Source organism: Diplotaxodon limnothrissa, linkage group LG8 (genome assembly GCF_057381915.1).
Source record: "Diplotaxodon limnothrissa isolate DT_005_m linkage group LG8, D_limnothrissa_male_GT1.1, whole genome shotgun sequence".
Classification (NCBI taxonomy): Eukaryota; Metazoa; Chordata; class Actinopteri; order Cichliformes; family Cichlidae; genus Diplotaxodon; species Diplotaxodon limnothrissa.
Genome location: NC_140603.1, coordinates 10,879,822 through 10,893,476, shown reverse-complemented (window position 1 = coordinate 10,893,476; position 13,655 = coordinate 10,879,822). Strand labels below are relative to the sequence as shown.

The following is a 13,655-nucleotide window of genomic DNA, read 5'->3' as shown; positions in this document are numbered from 1 at the left end:
TCTAACCACTGATATACCACAACTTTTTCCTTTCAACAGCTACTGAAAGTTAGGGGACCTAGCTGCTATCGGATATTTATATAGCGATCCTCCAGCTTCAAACGGTATCACCCTTCAAGGACCTGCAGTTCAAAAAAGCGCCCCTACGACAGCCAAACCCATCTGTTCTCTGATTGGATTGTTACATTTGTGATTGACATGACATTAACCAATCAGATGAAGGGTAGAAAAATAGGGTCAAAAATCCGTACTTGTAACTTGCAGGGGTTTTTTTTCTAAGTCCACACACAAATCTTTTTTACGCACACACAAATCTTTTTTACACATACAAATCTTTTTTACGCACACACAAATTCTTTTTACACATACAAATCTTTTTTACACATACAAATCTTTTTTACGCACACACAAATCTTTTTTACACATACAAATCTTTTTTACAAGTACAAAATATTTATGACCACATTTTGAGCCCATAGCCATATTCACAGAGTCACAGTACCAAAACCTATAACTATATACCTTTTCTAGATTTTAAAATGCCCTTAAAAATGAAATAAATAAATAAATAAATAAAAAGTAAATATCCAGCTTTTAGTCCAAGAGCACCTTTGGGATGTTTAGGACATTCAATCGACTAGCAGAGGAATTATCTTTCATTTGTACTGTTATTCACACAACCATTACCGTTCTGTCTCTGAGATACCCCGAGCAACATTGATAGATACCCTTTTAGCCAAAGATGCTAGTCTCAAAAGCACTGTGTCAAGGATCTGCAATACACTAGCTCCCAAGTAGGCTTTGAATACAGTTCTAGAACAAGAAACAAGAAACTGTATCTCCACTTTTAAGATTAGGCTTGAAACTTTCCTTTTTTGCTAAAGCTTGTTGTTAGTGCTGGACAGTGTTGGTCAAGTTACTTGAAAAAAGTAATTAGTTACTGATTACTGATTACTTCTCAAAAAAAGTAATCCCGTTACTTTACTGATTACTTGTTTTCAAAAGTAATTAATTACTTAGTTACTTAGTTACTTTTAAAAAACATGATACACTACCTGAATGCTTGATAAAGCAATAGACCTTTTGGGCCAATGCTATTTTTTCTGCATAATCCATCATATAAAAGTGAATCAAATGGAAAAGTGTCTTTTTAAAAAATTGTTTATTACTTTTAATCTTAACTTTATAAACAGTGCATCAAACAAAAATTAAATTAAATTCAACAGTCTTTGACTTTAATAAATTTGTTTAACATTTGAACATATTTCTGCACATTACACCATATTTTAAGAAAATAAAGGCTTAAACTGTATTTCTGCATACTCCAGCATATAACATAAATTATTTTTGTGTATACACACATCTTTTCATATAAATAAAGCAAAAAATAAATAAATAAAATAAATAAAATTAACAAAAACATCTTTTAACAGTTGGTAAAGTGCAGAGAGGCATAATATTGAGATTACAAAAACAGAAAATGCTATTGCATGCTACATTCAGGCTGTTAATCCAGTCTCAGTTTGTGGCAACCCTGAAAAAGACCTATGTTTTATTGTTTTCTTTTGGACTGAAACAGTGGTTATATCGCATCAGCAGAAGCTTCTCAAACCTTCTATCAGACATTCTGTTCCTTTTTGGGGAAAGCACCAATCCACCTAAACTGAACAGCCGTTCCACTGGTGCACTGGATGGAGTTGGACTGTTGTATTTCATGTACATCTTTTTGAGATTTGGGAACTGATTCAGAATCTCAAGCTCATAGCCTGACCTTAAAAAGTCAGTTATTTCTTTTTCTGCTGAGAAGCTTTCTGTGGGCTGATTCTGAAATTCAAAAAAGTCCATTTCGGCTGGGCTGGCTGGGATTTGGGACACATTAGTGTTCTCAGTTGCAGGAGCAGCTTTACGACACTCTGTTATCAGGAGCTCCTTCACATACTCTCTCCTACGCTCATCTCTCAGCCAACGAAGTTTAAACTTGGGACAAGTGGCCGCTGCGAGAAGTCCTTCTTGGCTGTCCAGAACAGCATCAAAACGAGTCTTGATGGCCTGTAACATACAATATGATGCAACTAAGAATAAAATTATTTTACTGTATAATTACCTATTGTCAATATTTTGTGGGCTTTACAGCTCTAAACCATCTGTATTTTCTATTATCAATACTGTATGAGATTTAATTTTGGCTGAGGCTTTTGTTGATATTATGATTAATATTCATGATTAATGATGATCAATGTCCCTGATATTTAACAAGGGGTGAATACTTGGTCTTTTATTCTATCATTTTAATAATTGTACCCACTGCTTAAAACAAAGTATAACATCCACCCACTGTGAATGGTATAATAAATTTAACAAATCCACCCAAAGCAATTAATAATAATCTTACCTTTACAATGACATCTGGAAGGCTGGCTGTCATTCTAGAGAGGTCATCTTTCAGGGCAAGGGTCTTTGACATCAGGCTTGTGAGTGTTGGCAGTAAAGCCCCGTAGGTGCACTCATCCCCTTGTAAGATGTCCAGAGCCACTGTCAGGGGCTTCATCACAGTACAGTACTCTTTCAAGAACTGGTACTCCCTTTCATTAAGGCACTTGATTCCCAGTTTTACACACAGGGGATTAAGTTCATTCAAGGGAATTGTGATGATTCTAGAAATGGCCTCATACAGGGAATTCCACCTTGTGGATGTCGGTACCATTAGTTTCCTCCGACTGACTTCCTCCACCTGTTCAGAGGCTAATGTTGATCGACTTGCTTTAGTCCAAAGAGCAGAACATTTTGCAATGCTACTCCTATATACAGCCTTGGTGTCTGCACAGGAATTTAGATGTTTGTCAACATCGCTTGTTGAAATCAAGTTAATTGTGTGCGATGCACATCTGTAGTGTGGAGGGAGGCTGAACTGTGCATCACCAGATGCAGCTGAAAGAGCTTCTATGACATCAGTAAAGGTCGGTTCCTCGTCATCACCTTCTTCATTTTCAGATTCAGACTCCAAATGACAGGGCTGACATACTCTGAATGCTTTGGCAAAATTGGATGCATTATCCGTTACAGTGGCAATAACTTTGCCTTGTAGTCCATATGATTAATGGATTTCTTCAATCTCTGCTCCAATTACATCATAGGTATGGCTGCCTCTAATTCTCTTGCATGCTAGAGCGGCCTTGTTGTGTTGTAATGTGGAATTAATCCAGTGAACTGTTACACCCATAAAACTTTTATTATTTACCGTCCAGATGTCAGCAGTGGTGGAAACAAACTCTGCCTCTTCGAGTGTAGCCTTCAAGTTAGAGTTCATTTTGTCATATTCTCTCTCAAGGTATCCTACAAATGACTTTCTCTGGGGCAGCTTGACACCACTTTTAGTTGGTATTTTTTCTACGATGCGTCGGAATGATTCAGAGTCAACAGTGGAAATCGGCAACATGTCCTCGACGATATAGGCAGCGACAAGCTTCTTCAGTTCAGCGGCACTAAGTCCTGTCGCTCTTACGTCTAGTTTAACCTGTTTAGCAGGAGTGGGTCCATCTGAGGTTTGCCCGGTGGAAGTAGATGTGGTAGCCACAGCGGTCACGTCAGTGAGGGGATCCTGGGGGTTTTCTGTCAATTTAACATTCTTGTGGCAGCGTGCTAGGTGCTTGCTCAGGTTGGAAGTGGAATTTTTCGACGTAGAAAGAAGTTTTCTTCCGATGCAGAGTGTACAACGTACGCTTATGTTTTTGTCGCTTTTTAAAGAGTCAAATTCAAAATAATGTCGGTATTTCCAAGTATTAAATGCTGCACGATCGTACTCTATCCCTCGCTCCATGTTTTCTATTGTTGACACACGAGCTACCATAGCCGTCGCACTCGCTTGCGTCATTGTCATGAGACATTCTCGCAAAAAGTTCACGGTTTTAGTAACGCAGTAACGCAGCGTTCCTACGGGAAAGTAAAGGTAATCTAATTACCGTTTTTGCAATAGTAATCCCTTACATTACTCGTTACTTGAAAAAAGTAATCCGATTACAGTAACGCGTTACAAGTAACGCGTTACTGCCCATCTCTGGTGCTGGATCAGGAAACCCTGAATCCTCCCCAGGGCTCTAGACTAACTTTTTGACATGGGCGCACCGGTACGCCTAACTTTAAAAATTTAGGCGTACCAGCACAAAAGTTAGGCGCACTCAAATTTTTCAACCGCATCGCTTAACACCGCAGTTTTACTTGTGCACTTTCTTTGGGGGGGAAGTCCATACAGACAATATTCATTTCTAAATTATTAACTAACAAACTTGTGCTTAAAGTGCTTTGTCAATATTGTAGAAAATGTTAAACTTAATCATCTCGGCCTCCTCTGACGACCTGTTTGCTGCTGTCTGTTGCTGAAAGGCAGTAGGGAGAGGGGACACTTGGGCAGTGCATTTATTGCAGCATATAATGTGTTTCCTGGATACACTGTGCTTTTTCAGCATTCAAAGATTGATGGCACCGTGTCAGAGCACTGGCTATGAATTTCAGACAGATCAGGCCTTAACTTAACAAAATTTATTTTCATCTTTTTTTATTACCCACAGCTACATCCACTTCTCTCAGGCGTAGGCTGCTCACTAGGGCTGGGTATCATCACTGATTTCTATAATCCATTCGATTCCGGTTCTCAAAGTCCTGATTTGATTCAATTTAGCCTCAGACAGTCAGAAATAATATAATTCTGATCATTTATCAATACTGACACACATGAGACTTCATCAGAATTGTGAAAATCACAGCAGATGCCTTTGTGTGAAAGTAACTGAGAATAAAACACAGAAAAACATGGAGATTTTTCTGGTCTGGCTTTTGATAGCAGATAACCTTAAAAATATTCTGCAATATTCTGCAATTTTGCATAATTTTAAGAAGTTTAAATTTCTTCAGTATTGAACAGCAGAAATTAGACTTTCTTGTCCGAGGTCATTTAAGTGAAAAAAGAAAAAGACAGCGCTGTAAACAACGGTAGACTGGTGGGTAATAAGCAAATGAATAATGCAGAAAACAGGGATTTGAGACGGCAAACTGTTCTTGAAGTACAGAGAGAGAGAACTGTGCATGAAGTGCGATTTTTATCCTGGTGGAAGCAAAACAGCAAAAGTCAGAGGGAATTCATGACGACATTGATCAAATGTGAAGCGTAGTTTGCTGCTTCTTTTGCTGCTGGCTCGGCGAGTTTTGGTTGGAGAGAGACAAAACCTGCAGCTCAGAATCAGCGCAAAAAAGACATAAACACAGAGCGGACCCGACGCATCAGAATCGCTAAGCTCCGACAGCGTGTCCGTGTACGGGCTGTCGGGTGAGAAAGCCGAGAAAGACAAAGCTGATTCTGTGTCGGGTCCGCTCTGTGTTTACGTCTTTGTGTGGAATCCGTTAATGAATTGATATCGCTTTATTCAAGCTACTCACCTCTCTCTTCCACCTGCACTTTCAACTGGACCACGGCCAATCAGAGAGGTCCCGCCCCTGACTATCTCTGATTGGTTTAGTCCACGATAGGGGCATAATGTGTGTCTGTTGTTGACCACACAGAGAGTTGCAGAGATTTTTTTTGTTTGTTACCCGAACAGTTGGTCGCACAGGTGCGACCAAATATTTATTTTTAGTCGCACCACTGAAAAATTTGGTCGCATTTGCGACCAAATTGGTCGCACTCTACCGAATGCGATGGGCGCGTGAAAAAAGCCCCAAACGCCCCTAACTTGACGCGTGCACATTCGCACCTCTACGCGTGTCCAAGAAAAATCCATCGCGCCCCAAAATATCATATTTTAACGCGCGTGAACCGGAAATGTGGGAGGGATGTGGGAGGAAGTTTTGCAAGACCGGTATCTTTGCAAGATGGCAGCTGTCGAGCTAGCGCTTGAAGAGAGAGTCTCCTTTCTCTATTTACTGTGGAGAGCAGAGTAGCGGCGTAAAGGACATCCTTGCCGTACCTGGGTCCATCAGGTCCTCCAGAGGCGTGAGCAGTTTGGTGAGTTTCACCACTTGCTCCAGGAACTGCGCCTGGATGACGGCCGATTCCAGCGCTATCCCCGTCATTCACTCGGCCAGTTTGAGGACCTGCTGTCCCGCGTCGGTCCCAGAATCGCCCGCCTAGACACCGACTACAGGCGCTCAATCCCACCTGCAGAGCGCCTGTCCGTCTGCCTGAGGTTAGTAAAAGTGTTTAATACGTAGTCCTTTATTGATACCTGTGCTAATATATGCTAAACCATCCATTTATACACTGCTAACATGGATGTGCTATGCTAACAGTGAATGCTCTCGGTGTTTACTGAAAGCAAACTGTGGTACAAAGACGACTGTTTATAATATTTCTAGTGATACTCAGAAGGTCTCATCAAGTCCCGATTTAATTCGATTTATGCTGTTATCAGTGTTTGCATGATAGCATGGCTGTGGTGTCACATCAATGTATGCGCTCGGTGTTTGCTGATATCAAACTGTAGCATTAGGACCACTGAGTTAACCTTTGTAGTGATACTCACTCCTTTTTATTTAGACCTGGTTTAATTCTGGGATAGTTGAATGTTTGTATATAATCCCTGCAGCTGTCAGACTCTATAGCATGGGTCACAGCCTTTATTAAAACAGAGTTAGATAAAACTGTGAACAGTTTGGTTCATCTTTAGTTACATGGTTCTATCTTGATAAGCTGTCTTATCACAGATTAATTTTTCAAAAATATTAATGATTTAAGCAAGGAAAGGGCTACATGTCAACATACAACTCTTTATTTCTATTAATGTCTTACTTCATTCCTACCTGATTGACATGTTTAGGAATTATGAGTGATTGGCTCACTGTAGTGGCAAAAGTTGCTACCAATCAAATTATGATATATTAAAGTTAAAATAAAACACAACTGTTTTAGATATTATCTAATATACATTTTGTAATTATCCTTATAATTACAAAATGTTTTATGTAAGATTTAAGTTTTGTGATTTAAATCTGACATCACCAAAGTATTTTGGAATTTGAATAATGTATTTTGTAACTGCAGTACACATAATACTGATTTTGAACAATTTTGTCCAGGTTCCTTGTCACCGCGGACTGCTTCAGCACCAAGCGTTCAGTTACAGAGTCGGTGTGTCAGATCACCCCCCAGGCAGCGACGGCCATCTGGGACTGTCTAGTGGACGACTTCATGGCTGTGCTTTCACCTGGAGACTGGCGGTCCATCACAGAGGGACTCCAGGAGCGCTGGAACTTCCCTCTGTGCTGTGCAGCTCTGGATGGGAAGCACGTCCAGACAAAGGCACCCCATATATCATATAGGAGACACACACATTGATATACACTAAATATTTATTTCATTTCTTTTTTGTGGTGCCCAAATTTATGCACCTGCTTGATTTTGTTTAAATAATTATTGCACACTTTTTGTAAATCCAGTAAACTTCTTTTCACTTCTCAAATATCACTGTGTGTGTCTCCTGTATGATATATTTAACTGACATTTTTTTTATTGTAACAACCAACGATTTATACAGGAAAATGATGTCTATTAACAAGGTTGCCCAAACTTCTGCATCCCACTGTATTAGTATATTTTGTCATTAGTATAATATGAAATAAATTCTACATGTGTCAAGTCGTGTGCCAACATTTGCTGTGTAGTAGAACTGAGACATTAGTCATTATAAAAATGTATTTCAGAATCAGAATCAGAAAGGGGTTTATTGCCAAATGTTGAGCAGGTTTACAACATTAGGAAATTGCTGCGGTGCTTCAGTGCAAACATAGTGTCATAAATAGCACTTAAATAGACATGAAAAAAAAATAAAAGTAGGGATAAGAATTAAAAGTGCTACGTAGAAAGATATGTGCATGAGATATACATGGGATATATACATGAGAATAAGAATTAAGAGTGCTACGTTGAAAGATATATACATGAGTGCAGGTGGTGATCAGTGCCAAACATGGAATGATGCAGTGAACACAGCGTAGGGTCATGTGTTAGTGGCGGGAACAGTCATATGGTTATTGTTCATGTGTCCAACAGCAGAGGGGAAGAAACTGTTCTTATGGCGAGAGGTTCTGGTGCGAATGGACCGGAGCCTCCTGCCTGAGGGGAGCAGGTCAAACAGACTGTGTCCAGGGTGAGAAGGGTCAGCTGAGATCCGAGCTGCACGCCCCAGTGTCCTGGAGGTGTACAGGTCCTGCAAAGATGGGAGTCTGCAGCCAATCACCTTCTCAGCAGAGCGCACAACACGCTGCAGTCTCTGTTTGTCCCTGATAGTGGCTCCAGTGTACCACACGGTGATGGAGGAGGTGAGGATGGACTCGATGATTGCAGTGTAGAACTGCATCATCGTCCGTGTTGGCAGGTTGAATTTCTTCAGCTGCCTCAGGAAGTACATCCTCTGCTGGGCTTTCTTGATGACGGAGGTGATGGTGGGCTCCCACTTCAGGTCCTGGGTGATGGTGGTACCCAGGAAGCGGAATGAGTCCACAGAGGTGATGGGGGTGTCAGTGAGGATGATGGGGGGGAGTGGGGCTGTGTGCTTCCTGAAGTCCACAATAATCTCCACTGTCTTCTGGGCATTCAGCACCAGGTTGTTGTGGCTGCACCAGGACACCAGACGTTCAACCTCCCTCCTGTAGGCAGACTCATCCCCGTCAGAGATGAGCCCAATAACGGTGGTGTCAGCTGCAAACTTGATTAGCTTGACAGACTGGTGGGTGGAGGTGCAGCAGTTGGTGTACAGGGAGAAGAGCAGAGGAGAAAGAACACAGCCCTGAGGGGAGCCGGTGCTGATGGTCCGGGAGTCCGAGACATTCTTTCCCAGCCTCACATGCTGCTTCCTGTCCGTCAGGAAGTCAGTGATCCACCGGCAGATGGGATCAGGCACATTCATCTGGGAAAGCTTGCCTCGGAGATGGTCTGGAAGGATGGTGTTGAAGGCAGAGCTGAAGTCCACAAACAGGATCCTGGCGTAGGTTCCTGGGGAGTCCAGATGCTGCAGGATGAAGTGTAGGGCCATGTTGATGGCGTCGTCTACAGACCTGTTGGCTCTATATGCAAACTGCAGGGGGTCCAGGAGGGGGGCCGTGAGGGTCCTGAGATGGGAGAGAACTAGGCGCTCAAAAGACTTCATGACCACAGATGTCAGAGCCACGGGTCTGTAGTCATTTAGTTCAGTGATCCTAGGTTTCTTGGGGACAGGGATTATGGTAGAGGACTTGAAGCAGGCAGGCACATGGCATGCCTGCAGTGAGGAGTTGAAAATGCCAGAAAACACTGGGGCCAGCTCGTTTGCACAGTGTCTGAGGGTGGCAGGAGACACACCGTCTGGGCCGGGAGCTTTCCGAGCATTCAGGTTCTTAAACTGCTTCCTCACATCTGCTTCATGAATATGAAGAGTTGTGGTGGGAGGAGGTGGTGTGAAATCCTCTTTTGTGTGGGGTGAGGAGGGGGGTGTTGTAGGTGAACAGTTTGAAGGTGGTGATGGCTCTATGGAGGGGGGAGAGGTAAACCAGGGTTTGTCATTGTTATAACTCACCCTGGTGCGTGATGGCACAATGCTGTCCTCACAGAAGTGGATATAGGAGGTGACAGTGTCCGTAAACTCGTCCAAGCTGTTAGAAGCAGCCTTCAATGTGTCCCAGTCTGTGGTCTCCAAACACGTGCGAAGCTCCTCCACAGCCTCGTTGTTCCACAGTTTTTTAGTCCTCACGACAGGTTTGGAGAGCTTCAGCCTCTGTCTGTACGCGGGGATTAGGTGGATCATGACGTGGTCAGAAAGTCCGAGTGAAGCGCGGGGCACCGCGCGATAGGCCCCGCTGATCGTGCTGTAACAGTGGTCCAATGTCCTCTCCTCTCTGGTCGGGCATTTAATATACTGCTTATATTTCGGTAGCTCATGGCTCAGATTGGCTTTGTTAAAGTCCCCAAAAGCAATGATGAGAGAGTCCGGGAATGTCCGCTCCGTGTGGAGAATCTGCTCCGCGAGTGCGCACTGAGCTGCCTGCGCATCTGCGTCTGGCGGGATGTAAACAGCGGCCAGGATGAATGAAGCAAACTCCCGCGGAGAATAAAACGGTTTGCAGTGGATAAAAAGATATTCCAGAGAGGAAGAGCAGTGCTGAGCAATCACTGTCACATCTGTGCACCAGCCACTATTGATGTAGAAGCAGAGACCTCCACCTTTGGACTTACCGGAGAGAGCGGCCTGCCGGTCCGCGTGCAGCAGATGGAAGCCCTCCAGCTTGAGCGCGCAGTCTGGGATGTTCTCACTGAGCCACGACTCCGTAAAACATAAGACACAGGAGGAGGCAAAGTCTCTGTTCATGCTTCTCATCAGGGCCAGTTCGTCAATCTTATTCCCGAGTGAGCGTACATTAGAAAGGAAGATCCCAGGAAGAGCAGTTCGCAGTCCGCGTCTCCTCAAACGCACGAGTGCGCCGGCTCGCTTCCCTCTCTTTCGGCGTCTCGCTTTCCTGGTCAGAGTCAGCAGTAAATCTGCCGCAGATGCGACAAATATTGGAAATAAATCCACAGGCGTTGTAGTCCTGTAGTTAAGGAGCTCTTCTCTGGTGTACGAGTATCCAGAGGAGTGCCCAGACACAGAAGAAATGCACAAAAACAAAACAAAAGTAATGCACTGAAGCACCAGGGCAACCATACGCGGCGCCATCTTGGTTGATTTTTGATTTGAAATAATATTAAAATTCTCACACAGAAATACATTAAGCATAAATATATAAAATATAAGTATTTACAGAGAGACAGGAATAAAAAGGACCAGCTGCTCTCCAGAGCAGGAACCAGGCTGAGGAGGAAATGCTCCATTGGAGACTGGTGTGGCTCCAGCTCCACCACCGATGGACCGTCCTGGGACCCGTCCCTCATCTGCCTCGGAGCCGTCCTCCCCTGTGGGCCTGTAAAACAGCACAAAACACAAAGAAATGAGAAGGCTGCTACTAGATTTTAATTTCAACATTGAAAAAAACAAACAAACCAAAAACAGGATATAATCAGATTGGTTGTAGATCTTTAGTAAAGGTGATCACAGGCAATCCCACCGACTAAAAAGGTATCAGTGCTTGCTGTACATATCTGTGGGTGCAGCAGCAGGAGCTCAGGGACTGGGGAGCCAGGAGAAGCAACAGGGGATGCTCTGCTTCAGAATCAGTTGGTTCTATCAATACAGTATTAAATGTTAACAGGTTGAATATAATAATCATAGAGTAGACAGTGGTCCCTCATTTATTGCAGCAGGGGTTCTCAGAATAACTAGCCCCTAGCCACGCACTTTATACACTGTTTTCCCCACACACATGAACATTGGTCACAGTTCTCACAATTGATTCTCAAAGTGCAAACCTTTGTAGATTGCAAAACGTAAAAGTATTATTATGCCGTGTTTTGTCTTCATCTGCCCGCCACTTTCGTGCGCCTTTTTCCCTCGCGGTGCAGGTGTCTATTTCCGAATGAGGCTCATAGTTATGGGTGTTTTTGTGCTGTTTTTTCTATTGGACGTGATGGTTATCAAAACCAAACATGATAAATTTGGCAAGCGCAGGAGATTTGTCAATCAGGCTGCAGAATGCAATGCTGTCCGGTGCAAAAAAAAGAAAATGAAAATTAAGAAAAAAGAGGCAGTGACAGATGAACAGCGGGACCACTGTGTGCTGTTTATTAATAAACAATAAAATATATTCTTAAATGACAACATGCCTAAAAGCAGAACGGTATTTGTACGTCAGTGGGAAAATAGCGGTGGCTTGCTAGCTTTTGTGCGGCTTCCCCGGGTCAGTGAAAACTTTAGAGAAAACTTAAGAGAAATGAATGAACTTACCAGGTTGCCCGATCTCTTTACATATCTTCCTCCAAGCTCGGTCCTTTATATTCCTGTCTCGGTCCAGAAAGCAGCTGGTGTCGTACGGCTCCGGGTTGTTTGCTACGGCATTGATTAGCCTTCCTTCTATTGAAGAATAAAGGGCTTTGGCTGGATCTGCCTCTTTGAACTAGGTAACAGCCACGTCACCAGGCTCCTGATTGGTTGTCGCGGCGCGATTTGACGCTGGAGTTCAGATTTTTCCAACTCGAGCGGGGGACGCGAAACGCGTGTATGCACAAAATGCAACACATAAACTCACGCGCGTGGTTTTTTTCGCGAGTCAAACGCCTGAAATGCGCTACACTCACGCGCGTTTCAGGCGTTTTCGCGACGCAAATCTGCTTCCGAATTTTCGCGGGAGCCGCAATCGCGGGTCAGCGCGCCTTTCCATTGACTTTACATGTAAGCCTGACGCTCTGCCTGCCTCTATCGCGTTCGGTGTGAACACACCGTTAGTTATGCTGCAATAGGTGTAGGTTGCTGGGGGATTCCGATGATGCATCCTATGAGTATTTCTGCCTCAGTTACATTTATTACCCACTATGTGTTAACAGACCTCTCTACACTGAATCACACTTGTTATCAATCTCTGGCTCTTGTCCACAGCATGTCTTTTATCCTGTCTTCCTTCTCTCTCCCCAACCAGTTGCAGCAGATGGCCCCGCTCCTCCCTGAGCCTGGTTCTGCCGGAGGTTTCTTCCTGTTAAAAGGGAGTTTTTCCTTCCCACTTTCGCCAAAGTTTTTTTTACAGGGTTTTTCCCTGTATGTGTTATTGTAGGGTCTACCTTACAATATAAAGTGCCTTGAGGCGAATTGAATTGAATTGAATCCACCTTACCAAACCAAAACGTTTACCCCAGCATTTAGCCCACTCAAGTCCAGTGCAAATGTATGTTTTGGACTTGTTTTCAGTTTAAATTTATTATTTTGGTATCAAACATGCATAACATAGAGACCTAATAAGAGTTCAAAACCTCTTCACCTTAAGGTAAAGAAGATCAAATTCAAATTATATATGTGTAACTAGTAAACAATGCTCTCTGCGAAATCTGCTGCTATCACAATTCCAACTTAATCCAAATAATCATTTCCCCTTTATCAGATCTGTGAGGTTTTTGGCTTATTATTTATCATGTTACATGTTTATGATATCTGTAATAGTTACTTGTTAATTCTTAACAGTAATGGTTTGTTTTAAATGTTTTTTCTGTTAGAGTTCATCTTCTCAACAATTTATTATCTTGTATTCAACTGCTAGGATACTTCAGAGAAAGTCCTGAGCAGTTTGACATTTATTTCAAGGTAAATTTATGAGGCAGTTCCCTATGAAGACAAAAAAACAAACAAATAACCAAAAATAAAACCCATCTAGTAGCATCACACTGCAGAGCACAAGTTTGATTCCACGATTAAGCCCTATTTCATCTCTGTTGTACTCACTCATACGCTTCTTCCTTGTGTGTCCCCGCAGGCGGAACAGGAGAGAAGGATCGGGCACCCATCAGCCATGAATCCTTCCTGCTCATGGCAAACTCCCAGAGCGATATGGACGACTGGGTCAAGGCCATACGGCGGGTCATCTGGGCACCATTTGGAGGAGGTAAAGCCAAACCTTTGAACTGAAACACGAAAAAAACATATTAGGCCACCAATCAGTAGCAACTAAAAATCCATATTTCTCTAAGGAAAATATACAAACATAAAAGCCAAGCTAACACTGCTTGTTTTTTTTGTTTTGTTTTTTTTTTGTTTTTTTTTTTGTTTTTTTTGGCCTGT

The 13,655-nt window shown here is 42.8% G+C and overlaps 2 protein-coding genes across 2 annotated transcripts in view; one reads left to right on the top strand and one right to left on the bottom strand.

Moving 5' to 3' along the window:
• Positions 1–13,655, top strand: part of arhgap22b (Rho GTPase activating protein 22b) — a 45,641-nt gene that overhangs the window by 17,767 nt on the left and 14,219 nt on the right. The window contains exon 4 of the mRNA XM_085360461.1: positions 13,351–13,479. Within this exon, the coding sequence (XP_085216587.1) occupies positions 13,351–13,479 (129 nt within the window). The remainder of the gene's footprint in view (positions 1–13,350; positions 13,480–13,655) is intronic.
• LOC146626331 (uncharacterized) lies at positions 1,448–2,760 on the bottom strand. Its single transcript, XM_085360462.1, has 2 exons — positions 2,393–2,760; positions 1,448–2,049 (listed from the first exon to the last, which is right to left on the bottom strand). The coding sequence occupies exons 1-2, from the start codon at positions 2,702–2,704 to the stop codon at positions 1,546–1,548; spliced, it is 816 nt and encodes a 271-aa protein (XP_085216588.1). The 5' UTR covers positions 2,705–2,760; the 3' UTR covers positions 1,448–1,545.

Coding starts and splice junctions, on each gene's coding strand:
- LOC146626331 (XM_085360462.1), bottom strand. CDS start 2,704: ATGGTACCGACATCCACAAGGTGGAATTCCCTGTATGAGGCCATTTCT. Junction 2,050..2,392: donor TTCCAGATGTCATTGTAAAG/GTAAGATTATTA, acceptor TGTATGTTACAG/GCCATCAAGACTCGTTTTGA.